The sequence below is a fragment of the Nelumbo nucifera genome, chromosome 1, assembly GCF_055504915.1.
Source record: "Nelumbo nucifera cultivar China Antique chromosome 1, China Antique-T2T, whole genome shotgun sequence".
Taxonomy (NCBI): domain Eukaryota; kingdom Viridiplantae; phylum Streptophyta; class Magnoliopsida; order Proteales; family Nelumbonaceae; genus Nelumbo; species Nelumbo nucifera.
Genome location: NC_142649.1, coordinates 205341838 through 205356950, shown reverse-complemented (window position 1 = coordinate 205356950; position 15113 = coordinate 205341838). Strand labels below are relative to the sequence as shown.

General features: G+C 37.3%; 2 protein-coding genes across 2 annotated transcripts; one reads left to right on the top strand and one right to left on the bottom strand.

Annotated features, from left to right (window-relative positions):
- Positions 1–8665: 8665 nt before the first annotated feature.
- On the bottom strand, positions 8666–9631 carry LOC104609873 (uncharacterized). The gene is made up of 2 exons (XM_010276292.3): positions 9157–9631; positions 8666–9054 (listed from the first exon to the last, which is right to left on the bottom strand). Exons 1-2 carry the CDS (start codon positions 9574–9576, stop codon positions 8842–8844), a joined length of 633 nt encoding a protein of 210 aa, XP_010274594.2. The 5' UTR covers positions 9577–9631; the 3' UTR covers positions 8666–8841.
- Positions 9632–12927: 3296 nt separating this feature from the next.
- Positions 12928–14672, top strand: LOC104609904 (uncharacterized). The gene is made up of 3 exons (XM_088901129.1): positions 12928–14217; positions 14323–14475; positions 14628–14672. Exons 1-3 carry the CDS (start codon positions 12928–12930, stop codon positions 14670–14672), a joined length of 1488 nt encoding a protein of 495 aa, XP_088757255.1.
- Positions 14673–15113: the final 441 nt, after the last annotated feature.

The following is a 15113-nucleotide window of genomic DNA, read 5'->3' as shown; positions in this document are numbered from 1 at the left end:
AGTGACATGTCCTGGGAGGACAGGCACACCACCATCTGTCGAGAGACATGGGTGCAGATTGTAAAATTGGCAGGGACTGCACCGTTAGCCAGGAGACATGGCACAGTTTGACGGGTACGGTCCTGTCAGATAGAAGCCTCCCGAAAACATCGCGTTGCGTATTAGCAAGTTGCCTTGTAGCGAGCTATCATGTCGTGAGCTACCTTGTAGCAAGCTCTTGGGGGTACTTCGAGGTGATCCCTCTTAAGGTTGTCTTTGGGGCAGTTTTTCTGCCCAAGTGTTGGAGCAAACTGGTTACCCTAGCTCGCGAGTTGGGATAGACTTGTCTTGGAGTATTCCTCTTCAGTACATCGGGGGTCCTCGAGCTTGCGTTGTAGCGAGCTGTGACGTAGCGAGCTATCCTGTGGGCTCATTACTTAGTCACGGTTAGGTTGTGGTGCTGAGCTATTATTCGAGGCTAACGACCATCACCCTCCATCACAAACCACTCGGTCTAACGACTAGGAACCAAGTTTGGAGTAAAACAGAACCGATTGCTAGGATGATTTCCGTTTTGAATGATCCGACCGTCCAGGTCAACACAGTTCAAAAACATTGAAATATATGGACTTGCCACACTGAAAGAAAGGGGTATGTGTGGGATGGGTCTATTTAATTTCCTAATCGATCAGTTACAAAGTTGATTTATATCCCTTAATATACAAATTAAATCTAATTTTAGATTCCTGAAATAAAAGTCCAGGTAAAATCATTGAGAATTTACACGGTGTGGGTCCGATTCTTTTAGATAGAGTAGTGAATTATCTAATTGAACAAAAAAGAAATTAATTGGTTCTTTTGTCACCCACCAATAATAACACAAATGAATGATGAAATTTACTTCTTGAGCCATTTCCATCTTATTGCAAGGCAATTAGTTTGTAAGGGAACAGACAGCCTATGGGTCAGTGCATGCTCGGCCCAAACCCAACCAAACTCCAATGGGATGGAATTGGGTAAGCTAGGCATAGACCAAACCCAATCTGATAAGTTATCAGGCTGAGACTACGCTGACGTAGATCCAGGCCTCCACTTTCTCTCTGTACCATGAGGCTGTGTTTGGTTTGAAGGGAAAAGTAGGAAAAGTAAGGGAAAAGTAGTTTTCCCTATGTTTCCCTTCCTTTCCCTACTTTTTCTTCGAACCAAACATAGCCTAAAAAAACGAGATCACTCTCCTGAGCCCCTAGCAGGTGGTAGCACAAAGGTTTTTCGTAACCAAAAAGCTTTTAGAATCTCAAATGAAGAATTATCCAAACTTTCAACCATAACAAGAAGGTACAATCCAAACACTGCACTCGTACGTTCTGAGCAACAGAACAAAAAACACATACATATAAATCATTAACAAACAAGAACGGAGAAAAAAAAAGATCTAATTAGTTAATAGTAGTTCACCATTTCGGTTTTGGTGATCATAATTATTCAAGCGCTAGCATTTGAAACAGAAAGACTACGTGGACGAAAGCAATATCACTCCAGTCACATGATGCTACAAGCCTCGGCGCCTATCGCAATAACAACATCAACAGCAGATCCGATGGCAGATTGCGCTGTTTCCTCGGAAAGAGCTCCGACAGCTTCAGTAAAAGCAGATAGGGTGGTATCTTCATCAAGCATTTGCAAGGAATCTCCAGCTGCTTCGGCATCAAATGGAACAACGGTTTCCCCGTCAGGCATTTCAGTAGAACCTTCGGCATCTTCCTCGACAAGCTCAATTGTTTCGATAGCTTCCAACGCTTCCACATCTTCAGCAGTACTAAATTGCGCTTTATCTCCATTATTCGCCATTTGGTTGTCTGCTTTTAAATCTCTGGAAGCAATTTGGACAATACCTCTGTTAGGGGTTCCGTTGGTGGTAATGCTCGTGGACTCCCTCAGTATTTGGAGCATTGCATAATTATCGACAAGAAGTTGGTGCTCAGTGCTTCGTTTACCGGAGCGAAAACAGGCGGAGCAGAGATTGTAGGTGTCGCGGCTTCTATCTTGGAAGCATTCGACGCAAGTAAAATACAAGCCCTCCACAAATGATCCGCACTCAACACAAAATACTGCCCTCCATTTAATAATATAAAAGAAGACAATCATTTCACTGAAATCAATAAGACCATTACCGTCTTCGTCCAGTTCAGTGAATAAGCTTGGTTTGAAATTGTAACTGCGGCATTCTGTGCTCCTCCTCAGGAAATCTTGAAACTCCTGAACACTGACCTTCCCATCTCCGTTGTAGTCCATGGCTTTGAAGAATTTCATAGCCATCTGCTTTACCTCATCTGAACTACCACCGTAGTAAGCCAGGGCAGCCTCACGTATCTGCTGCATCTCTCTCTCTCCCTCTCTGTCTTTGTCTCTACCTAGGTGTAGGCGTTTATGTGCTTGTGAGGGTGCGTGCAAATCTCTTAATATAGAGTACGTCCAGACTCCAGAGAGCTGAAGAGATAATTGATTAGTTAAGGTGCATGACGAAGATGGAATCGTTTCGTACGATTCTGATCCACTAGCGCTAATTTAAAGAAAATTGCAACTGAGTCAAGACAACAACTTGCTTTTATTAGGGTAAAATATAAAAATCTCCCTTGGTGTTTTTTTGACAATCATAAAAACTTTTATTGAGATTTCCCTTTTCCAAAATTAAAACACTTTTTTTTATTATTATGAAAAGATCTGCAGTCAACTCTCCTTTGTATACCTGTCAAAAAGTTGACCCAACCCATGAATCCAATTTAAACGTAACCCAAAAAAACAGGGTTAGGGTCTCATATTTAGCTACCTGAATATGAGAATGACCTGACCCGACCCAATCTGGGAAAAATTGGGTTGGGTCGAGTCATGGGTCAACCTGCTAACCTAATTGTCAAGTCTAATTGGGACTATTTATGCATTGTTAGTAGTTTCCACTCTTTAATGTTTCTATTTAGTCTTTACTCTATTGTTTACTCTTTAAATTGTTAAATGTACAAGTTTTTTTATTTTATATTTGAAATTTTAAGGTTAATTCCTTTAATTTTAGCATTTTTCATATAGTTTTTCTTTATTTTTCTTTTAAATTTTAGTTATTTTTTGGAATGACCCAAATTGATCCATGAGTCAATCCTAACCCAAACATTTAGGGATAGGGTCTAGCATTTGATAACCCAACCCGAAATTCTACCCGATCCAAAATCAACCCGAAGTGTCTTGACCCAATCCGAACCCAACCCACCCAACCCAATTGTCAGGTATACTCTGTTATTGTCCTGGATAAAAAACATTGGCATAATGCATTAATTTTCCAAAAGTACCTTTTTTACCCTTACATATATTTTATCAATTCGGATAAAAATTTATTAAAATACCCTCAAAAGAACGTTAAACTTTTAATTAAAAGAAATTTCTTAAATCTGATTGAAACAACTCTACAATTAAACATGTTAGGTCTAGTGAAGTCTGGAAGTAACATTTTGAATTGTATTGAGAGATGTCCTAATAAGTTGTTAGTATGATTGTCCAAAACTTTAGAGGAGGTATTTATATTTTACCCCCTATATAATTAAGTCATTGGGTACCAGGCAGAATCCAATTATTTGGACAATAACACAATTTAGTTGTTAAAAACACAATTAATGTATTCGACTTCATAAAATAAATAAAATAAAACACATGTATTAAACGATAACGTTTTCTTGATTAGTCAATAAGTCATTCTTTCGGTGTGAGACAATTTGTAGTTGTAAGGTGCTAACCTAACGCATATAAAATGATTTACAGTAGATAGCCTTAACTAAAGAAGAAATATAGGCTTAACAAGTAATTAAATAAACTTTATCATATATAACTCATTAATTTTTCTATTGTATCCATTATATTAGCTGCTTAAGTAGTTGATTTTTGTCACGGGGAACTTTTTTATTAGCTAGGCTGCGTTTGCGTGCGGTGACATTACGTAGCTCGTTGCACATTAAAAGAAAAGCCTTTATTTATAAAAGGTTTGCTTACATTGATAAGAAAGCTATATAAAACAATTAATATATAGGATCAATGGAACATCTTCACTTTTAAGTTTTGCAGATAACGCTCAGTATGAATAATCGTTCACAGTCTGTTAAATAATAAATAAAATAATAAGAAATATTGATATGACACTGCTAAACTTAAAAAATCGAGAAAATTCTATGTAGATCCCATTGAATAAAATAAAATTATTTAATATATATATATATATATACATTTATCTTAAAATAATGGGACCCACTCCAATCAAGTCCACTCTGCACCTTGAATTAGAATATTAGAATACTGTAGAGACCTTGAGTGGGGATCCATATATATGTCATATACAAATCATCATCATCATCAAAGCCTTACCCTAATTATATATTCAACTAGATAAATAAATCCTGTTTTGTCAATCTATTTTTTTAAAGCCATATCCATTGTTAAATCATTGATGTTTAAATCTTTTTTATGACTTTCACCCAAGTCCTCCTTGGTCTATTCTTGCTCTTTTATCCCCTTTAACTTGCAACAAGTCACTTCCTATATTTATTGATGATACTCTACACACCTGACCAAAACATCTAAGAATGGTTTTCAAAACCGGACCAGACCGAACGATCGGACTAAAAAAACTGGGAACAATCAGCCATCCATTCGATTTGAACAATCAGACCATTTGACCTAAGAATTGAACCCTTGACCGATTCATTATCCGATTCGATTTTAAAAACCTTGCATCTAAATTTGTTACTTTCTGTTTATCACATATCGGTGCTATTCTTATGTTCCTATGAATCTTCATTATGTGGTCCTATCTTTTATAGTTTTCCACTAATATATACATTTTGTCAAACTCAATTTTGTAGTGTGTGCATATCAACTCTTTGTATTAGTATTAAAAAAAAAAGCTTGCTTGTCGACATTAATTTTTTATAAAATTCATTATTGTTTTTGGCATTATACCAAGACTTGTTATTTTTGTTTCAACTTAATTTGCAGCTTTTGCAATCGAGATTCAAATAATAAATTAGTTTAATTTAAAGCTTGAATGGTTAATCATATAAGAGACTGATCTTTCTGTCATCAGATCTCTTGAGCGTGTGTTAAATATAAACAAATTGGCCTGTAATGAATGCATAGATGTTTGCCAATTAACTAAGGTGGGGTTTGGTTTTATTGCTGTTTTCATGTGGGAGTTACAACAGATTTTGAGAAAACAATAAAAAAACACATCCGTATATGTTGTTTATATAGTTAGTCGTTTTCTCAGAATAAGGACCAAAAAAAAATGTTTTGTCAACAACATCATGCGTAAATGTTTTATCAGAAATCGCAAAAAACAAATGGAACCAGACACCTCCTTATTATGACTGATTTTTTTAACCATATTTTATATATGATTATTTTTTGAACCATAATAATAATTAACAATAACAACAACAACAACAATAATAATAATAATAATAATAATAATATCATTTTGTCTATTTACATTTCCAATTTTTTGAGTGATTAAGGCTGTGTTTGGTAACGATGCAAATATGTGTGAATGCAAATATGTACAGTGCAAAATGGTTTATATAAATTGTAAAATTGGGTTAGTTTTGCATTGACGAATTTACCTTCTTACTAAATAGACTTTTAGCTATAATGGATGCAAACATGAATTCTAATAAAGCATACACTTTTTTTTTTTTTATCAAAAACCCACTTGAATGCAAATTTACTTCTTTTTTATTGATGTACTTTTACATCTTATTATCAATGTAAATATGCATTGATCTTTCATTTGTCAATACAAAAATGCAATATTGCCAAACACAAGCAAAAGTGAACAAGAGTAGAAATTCACCCTGAACCGGGATTTACACTCCATTTGAATCGTTTCCAAACACAGCCTAAGGTGCAATTTAAGATCACAAATACAACTTAATTGGATAAGAAGTCAAATAATTTATTTATAGTTTGAATAAAAAGAAAAGAAGGGAACTGAGTGAGTCACTTGTCATGCGCAGGAAGCTGAAAATTTTCCCTGAATCTGTTCACCAAAATCCACTTAAAATAAGAAGTATGTTTTGGTGTAAAGAAGTACAAGTGGCAAGCATCTTACCTTCGTGAATCAATTAAATAAGACCACAACCGCATTATCACAAAAATTAATAATAAAAATAAAATAAAATAACAGCCATATTGTTATTGACCCGTTACATAACCATCTTTTTTATTCAGTTATAAAATCATGTATTGAACTCGGACCGGATTAAAGACCGGGAAGTTCATTGGGTCACGGTTTTAGCGGTTTAACCGTCACTTAAGAGTGTAAATTTGTAACTGTTCATTAATTGTTCATCCAGAAAGAATCACCAGAGAATTGGGAAGGAGAGATCATGACTAATCACAATTAATGGGGCAAATAAAAATATCTTACTCAACTCTGTTTTCGTTTTAAAAAGAAAAAATAAGTCGGTTTTATTTAAAAAACAACACATATTTTTAGAAAATATAAGATTGTGTTTTTTTAAACAAATACAAATTTTTTAATATAGAAATTATATGTTTTTTGAAACATAATATTGAGTAATCAGACGAAAACATGCTTTTGAAACCAAATTCAATAACATGTTTTTTGTTTCTGTTTTGATTTTTGAAAACAAAACATGTACAGACAACCAAAAACATGTCTTTTGTATTTTTATTTTAAGAAACGAACTATTTTCACACAAGATGGTTTGGATTTATTTCTAAAACCGACAACAAAAAGTAGTCCACATTCTCGATAAGGATTCATGTAATGCGCCCATGCGACGTGATATCAGCAAAACTCTTGAACTGTTGAATGGGTTAACCTTCGCACATTCAAAACAAAAAAAAAAAAAAAAAAAAAATTCTTCTATATGTTAATTTTATCCTTATGTTTTTATACTCGTCTTGTATATACGCAAACCGATATCATCCTGATTAGGGCTGTCAATGGGTCAGGTCTGACCCGACGGACCCAAAAATAGATTTGGCTGGTTCTGGGTCTTCATATAGGGTCCCTGTTACTATCGATTCGGAAGCAGTTTGACCTAGTGCCAAACTTATTCAGACCCGACCCGATGTATTAAATAAATTATATATACTGTATATATAATATATATAGAATATTTAATATATATTAAGCATAAATATTTATTTATTTATTTATTATAATCGGCTCTATCGGGTTAGACCCCGACTGTCCCAAGAAACGATTAGTTTGCTTCTGAGTCCAAAATCGAGTTCGAATCTTCAACATTTCATGTTGGGTCGATTCTGATTCTAACTGATTCCAGCTCTGACCTGAACCATTGACAACCCTAATCCTAACATTGCATCAATAACACAAATCATTCAAAAACAAAGAATACTCACCCTGCAAACTTCATTTCTTTCTACTCTATCTCTAATCATGCATGTCAACTGCCTCTTGAGCTTCACAGGTACCTAGCTATGGATGACCATATATAAATGCAATCATTAATCTGAATCCACTGCTCAATCAGGTGGTGTTTGATAAATATGAAATTTGAAATCTAAAAAGTTAAAAATATATTAAAAGGGTTTGAAATCTACAAAGAGACAACCTTTTTTTGACTTTTTAGAGGCTCTGAATAAAGAAGGTTGTTTATGTTGGATCAAACCTTCAACATTTGAAATTCACTAATTTTACCCCTAAATTAGACTATTTAGTTGCAGTGGTGAGAGAAGAAGAAGAAGAAAGGAAAGAGAGAGAAGGTCGGAACTCGCCGCCGCTAGTTCGCCAGAGGACTTGTAGTGGCGAGAGAAGAAGAAGAAAGGAGAGAGAGAGAGAGAGAGAGGGAGGGTGGGAGAAGGCCGGAACTCGCCATCTCTAGTTCGCCGAAGGAGTTGTAGTGACGCGTGCACGCGAGAGAGAGAGAGAGAGAGAGAGAGAAAGAGAGAGAATGGGAGAAAGCCGGAACTCGCCATCGCTAGTTCGTTGAAGTTGTAGTGGCGCGCGCGCGCACGAGAGAGAGAGAGAGAGAGTTCAAGGGTATTTTGGACTTTTGGCCAGGTCTGAAATGCATCTGGACGCGTTCAGCGCCTGGCCCATGTCTTATTATTTTAGATGTGAAAATAATTTTCAGTCCCAAATTTAGACACTTCCAAACACCTTTGGCATCTGAAAAGCAATATTTTCAGATTTCAGGGGTCTGAAAAGTATTATCAAACGCCACTTAAGTCACTAAATCCCATTCAATGGGGATTGGGTAGAATTGAAATCCCATTTCCCATTCTTCTGATTCCTGTCTGAACCAAACAGACTATGGGAATGGTGTAAGCTGGGTTTGTCTATACATCATACTTGTATTTCTTTCTAAGTTATATTCTCCTTCTCATTCCTTTCATAGCATGTCTTGCATATTCTATGTGATAATGCCTTATCTGTATCTAAGTTGACTAGAGGCAATAGTTGTTTCTTTCAGTACTTTCACTCTAATGAATTCTTTGTGAAGGATTGACAAATAGGCCAAGTTGTTCTATAAAGAGGTACCCGGTTCATAGTTAAATGGTTCTTTTTAATATAAGAGATATGATCGCAAATTCTTGATTAAGAGTTGTTTTAATTTTTTTTTTATCTTATTAGTTGTGTTGGTGCCTCATGAAAAAAATATGAAGGTAGAATTTTATAGTAATCTATGGTGGAAGCAGAGGGTAGCCCACCATTAATTACATTGATACACATCCACCATTAATTACAGACCATCTTTTTTTTTCTGAATTACTAAGACAGTTGAAACAAAAACCAAGATTTTTTTTTTTTAATTTTTACACAAGCATCATAATCTATCACATGATGCTGCAGGCTGCAGAGACGGCTGCAACCACGACTGCAGCTTTCGCAACCCCTAACACGGCTGCACCTTGTACAACGGGTCCAAAAGCACCGGCGACGGCAGCTCCTACCGCCACCTCCCCAGCGGCTCCCGCCGCATGAAGTGCAGCATGACGGGCGGCAGCTTTGGCAACAAATACTGCTACAGCAGCTACGACCCCATTTCTCTGCAAACATAAAATACCATACGGATCGAGAAAGAAATTAAAGACTTATTAACAAAATAATTAAACATTGAGACTGTGTATGGCTTATAATTAATTAATTACCTTGGAAGTTTGTCCCTTTTCTATGGACTGCCTTATGAATTTCAGTGCGGTAAAGTTATCGAGAAAAACTTTGTGTTCATCGCTTCGGCCTTGACCAGAGGCGTAGCAGTCGCAGCAAAGATTGTAGGCATCTTGACTTTTGTTGCGGAAGCATTGGATGCATGTAAAATAAACATCCCTTATAAACGATCCGCACCCACCACAGATTATCATTCTCTTTGTTGAGATGTAAAAGAAGACTATGGCTTCCTCGAAATCTAGAACCCCATTTTTGTCCCGATCCAATTCTTCAAATAAGTTTCGAGATAGGTTCTTATCAACATTGCACCCCGCACTCTTTAGGTATTCTGTAAACTCCGTTATGCTTACCTTCCCATCTCCATCCCCATCCATTGACATGAATTGTTCCGCCGCCTTCATCTTAATCTCTGGTTCGCTGTCTCTGTAATAGCACAAGGCTGCCTGTCGTATCTCCTCCATCTCTCTCTCTCTGAAAATGTGATGTGCTTGTATGTCTGTGTTTGTCCCTTATTTATACTCTGTAAAGATCAAAATGATGATTTTTCAATTAATAATCTATTAACCCACTTGTCCTTTTTATTTATACGCCTAATGGTGCATGGTAAGTAAACCAACCAACGAATTAGCTGCTTAAACTGTAGTGATTTGTGTATGATAATAATGTCAGACTCGGAAGGGATTAAAGACCAGAATATCTCATTGGGCCTCAGTGTTAGCGGTTTAACCAGGGGAAAATTTTCGCTGAACAGTCTCGGGCATCGGCCGGAATTTTTTAACGAGACTGCACAATGTATTGTCTGTGCCTCTGAGGTTGGTGGGAAGAGCACCCTGTGGCTGAGTAACGGATCGGGACTCTTTAACAGTAGGGCGCGAGTCTTAAAAGTTTAAAATGCCACAATAATGCGACAATCCAGTACCCTGTCTTTTGGCCCGGTGACATTTAGTTTTCAAGCTTTAAAATGTGACGGGTTTTCAAAATGTGATAATCTGGTACTTGCTTTAATCATTGTTAAGTAGTATTTGAAAAGTCAAAAATGCCTTTCCAATGTCATCTAATTCTCTTTATCAATAATTCAAAGGTTGACAAAAAACTGAACAGTCCCAAATATTAACCTCTTCTGTTCAAAAAAGTTGGTGATTGTTTAAAAGAATCTAAAATTTGGGACTGTTATTTTATTGTCAATGTTTGGATAATTGATAAAGAGGATTTGATGGCATTCTTAGAGCATTTTTTACTTTTCAAATGCCATTTAAGGGTTGATTAATAAACTAGTTAATGGTAGGTAATGAATTGTCACATTTTGAAAGTTCGAATACTCTAACAAGAATAATGAAAATGTCCAAAATATTCATATAATTACTTTTGACAAAAATGTTTTTCTTCCAATTTTTTTTTCTTTATATCAATTATTACCCAGAGCCTCTGCATTCTATTTTTTCTGAAATTGATTTATTTTTCAAATTTATCCAACGTATCAATCACTAAAGGGTAACTATCATTTCTTTCATTATTTAAAAAAATTGTATTATTTTTCTGTAGAAATCAACTTTTTTTATATAAAAATCAACCTTAATGATAATTGCAGGGATATTATTAATCGAAATCTAGTTTCACATGCCCCTAGTTTTGCCAATTGATATTTTTCCATTTTTAGGAACGAAACGGCATCAAACAGTACAACCCTTAACTGATTGGTAGTCTCCTCATAAATGTGACAATCCATTTCCCTGTCTTTTGGCCCGGAGACAATTTAGTTTTCAAACTTTTAAAATGTAATGGATTTTCAAAATGTGACAATCCGTTACTTGTTGTTAATCATGTATTTGAAAAGTCAAAAATGTCCTTTCAATGTCATCTAATTCTCTTTATCAACTATTCAAATGTTGACAAAAAAAATGAATAGTCTCAAATATTAACCTCTTCTATTCAAAAAAGTTGATGATTGTTTAGAAGAATCTAGATTTAGGGACTGTTATTTTATTGTCAATGTTTGGATAATTGATAAAGAGAATTAAATGGTATTCTTAGAGCATTTTTTACTTTTCAAATGTCATTTAACGGTTGATTAATAGACTAGTTAACAACAGGTAATGGATTGTCACATTTTGAAAGTTCGGGTACTGGATTATCACATTTTGAAATTTCGGATACTGAATTATCGCATTTTAAAATTTGGGGACCACATTGTCACTCAAACCAAAGTACAGAGTATTAATAAGGAATTTTCTCCAATTGAAAAGAAAATAATCTTCTACATCTAAGACTCGAAAGCTCAAGATAGGTTACAAGAGGTAGGTCGAGGATGGTTCGCAGAGGTCGTTCCGACCGATGTGAAGAGCCTCTGAAGTGGTCGCAGACTCGTAGGTCGGGCCCGTCTCTCTTCATGGGCTGGGCCTGACATTGGACGTCTGGTCTACAAGATAGATTACAAGAGGTAGGTCGAGGATGGTTCGCAGAGGTCATTCCGACCGTTGTGAAGAGCCTCTGAAGCGGTTGCAGACTCGCAGGTCGGGCCCGTCTCTCTTCACGGGCTGGGCCTGGCATTGGACGTCTGGTCTACGTCCAAGGTTTGGATCAGGCAGGGGCCTATTTCACAAAAGAGAGGGCTGGAGTAGAAGGATCCTTGGTGCCGGTTGCAATAGTTTGGGAGCGTATCAAAGTGATAACGGCTCCAAGAAAGGTAAAGTCACATGCCACTCTCATTAGGAATCTTAAAACTCTTGATTATGGCAGCAAAGCGAGTGGGTCTGAAGGTTTTGTGCAGGAAGCTATCTGATCGTAGGGTTAGGTTTGTAGTAAATTAGCAAAAGAGATGTCCAAGAAAAAGGTCATCGAGGCCCACTGATCTCTTGGGAAATGAATAGTTGGAAGCTATCGTTTCTTTCTAACATTCTGGGGTGGATACCCGAAAGGTCATGCCCAGAGACCTGACTTGGAGGTGAACTTCATCGGAGAAGGGTCTTCCCCACCGAAGATAAGAATGTCGTCTTTGTTTAAGGTAGGGGACCTTGTGGTATCTCAGGCTAACAGAGATTTCAGTGTAGGAAGATCTTTAGGGCTTCAATTCTGGGGCGGAGAAGATTGCCATACGGCCGTAGTATTGAAGTTTCACGACTCAAGAAAGGAGCTGAAAGTGCTGCGGATGTTGATGAGGTTGAAAGTTTAGCTTCTTAGGATGAAGCTGACGAAACCTTCAGGTTTGGGGGCCGCCCAGGAAGTAGGAAGTTAAGAAGACTCATCGACTTGTATGTTGATGCATCTGTGCAAGTTGATAGGAAAGGTTAAAAAGGCAGAGGTAGAGGATGCAAAGGTCGAGTTCCTTGGTGGTAGGCTGGTAGCTCTTGGTGTAACGTGTGCATATTTTGCAAACTGAACCGGTGTTATCGGTTTTTTCATTTCTTCAAACTAAAACCGAACCAGTACCATCGATTAACCGGTTTGTCAGTTTCGGTTTTTGACCAGTTTGGTTTTTTGGTCTTTTATATTTATAATATATATTATATAAATATATGTATAATATTATACTATAAATAATAAAAGACTACGGCGGTGATCCGCTTGTTCTTGCACCATGTTTCTTCCTATTTCTTCAAGAACTCGATACCAGTTTTCAAGAATGCAGAAGGTAAAGCTCGACGACACCAATATTGATGTACTTTGATTTCTTCGTGAGCCTCATTAGGATCATCCATCGTCTTCTTGGAATCAAACTCGATATTACTACTGACGAGTCTTGCTGATTGGTCACCATGGTTGCCAACAACGACAGAAATGGTGAAAGCTTGAGTAAGTTTGTTGGACCGTCTTCTCCTTTCTATTTGCATCCATCAGATAATCCTGGAGTTATTATCAGTCCGGTGGTCTTGAGAGGAGATAACTACGATGAATGGGCAAAGGCGATGAGAACTGTCTTCCATGCCAAAAACAAAATCGGTTTCATCGAAGGCAAGGTCACGAAGCCAGAAAACGAAGCTCCGGAGATCGATCTCTGGTGGAGTGTGAATTCGATGTTGGTGGCTTGGGTTTTCAATACTGTCGATCCATCACTACGTTCAACTATCACGTATATGGAGACGGTCAAAGAACTTTGGGATGATCTGAAGGAACGATTCTCAATCGACAATGGACCCCAGATTTATCAGATTAAATCCGAGCTTGCTAACTGCAAGCAACATGGACAGACAGTGGTTGCATATTACGGAAAATTGAAGGCAATGTGGGACGAATTAGGAAGCTACTCTAAGGTACCCATATGTACATGCGGGTGCAGGTGTGGAGCGGCAGCCGAACTGGTTAAAGAAAGAGAAGAAGAGAAAATCCACCAATTTCTGATGGGTTTGGACGATGATATATTTGGAACTGTGTGTTCTAACATATTGAGTATGGAGCCAATTCCAAATATGAATAAAGTTTACTCAATGATCATACAAGAAGATCGACATCGATCGTTGGCACGAGGTAAGGAGGAACAACCAGATGTAGCACAAGCCTCGCAGACATCGCGAGACAATAAAGCTGCTTCAAAAGACAAAACAATTGTGTGTAACAATTGTGGTCGATTTGGCCATGAAGCAAAGAGTTGCTTCCAATTAATTGGATACCCTGATTGGTGGGGAGACAAACCCCGCGGTACATTGACCGGACGTGGAGCAGGACGAGGAAAAGGGGGTGGGCGTGGCCGAGGTATGGCAAAGCCTCATGCTGCTCAGTCATCAGCAGGGCGTGAGGTGGCTGCTAATGCAGCTGTGACTGACGGAGACCGGACCAGACTGAGCGGGCTTAATGATGAGAAATGGCAGACTCTTGTAAGCATGCTTAATGCTTACAAAACCAGGACCAATGAAAAACTCTCTAGTAAGAATTACTCCATTGAATGGATTATTGAATCTAGGGCGTCACATCACTTGACAGGAAATTTAAATGTGCTCATCGACACCTATGATGTTGCACCTTGTCCTGTTAGGTTACCCAACGGTGCGCACGCCGAGGCCGTGAAAGAAGGCACTGTTGAACTTGGAAATAATTTTAAATTGCTACACGTATTATATGTCCCAAAACTCAATTGTAATTTATTGTCAGTAGGTCGGTTACTTTGTGACACAGATTGTATTGTAACGTTTACTAATAAGTTGTGTGTGATACAGGACCGCATCTCAAGGACTTTGATTAGTGCGGGTGAACAACTTGATGGGGTCTATGTCTTCAAGGGTGTGGCGCCGGTTCATGCTTACATGACAGATGGAATTGGGTCATGCGATTTGCGGCATCGGAGATTGGAACACCCTTCTTATCAGATGGTTAGCCTACTTCTTAATATTAGTAATAGTAAGAATAAAACCTGTGATGTTTGTTTGAAGGCAAAGCAAACAAGAGATGTCTTTATTCAAAGCAGCAATAAAGTGACTGATCGTTTTGCATTTTTTCATTGTGACCTATGGGGTGCTTATAGAGTACCTGCATCTTGTGGTGCTGCATATTTTTTGACAATTGTTGATGATTATTCTTGAGCAGTTTGGATTTATTTGTTGGCTGAAAAAAGTGAAGTTCCCGGTGTATTGACTCCGGGGCATCAACTCATGTGTGTAACTCACTGCAGGGGTTCAGGATAAGCAGAAGACTGAGTGACTGAGAAGTAACTCTTTATTTGGGGACTTCTGCAAGTGTTGTAGCTACAATTATAGGAATTGTAGAGTTAATTTTCAGAGAATGAACAATTGTACTGAAAGATTGTCTTTATGTACAAAATTTTAGAAGAAATTTGATTTCTGTTTCAAAATTGTGTGCGGATGGATATTCTGTTTTCTTTAGTAATACAATTACTATTAAAAGAAATAATAAATTCCTCACATACGGAGAAGTTGAGAATGGTTTCTATGTTATCCATCATTCTCTGGAAACTAACATAACCAAAACTACATCGGTCAATGTTCCCAAG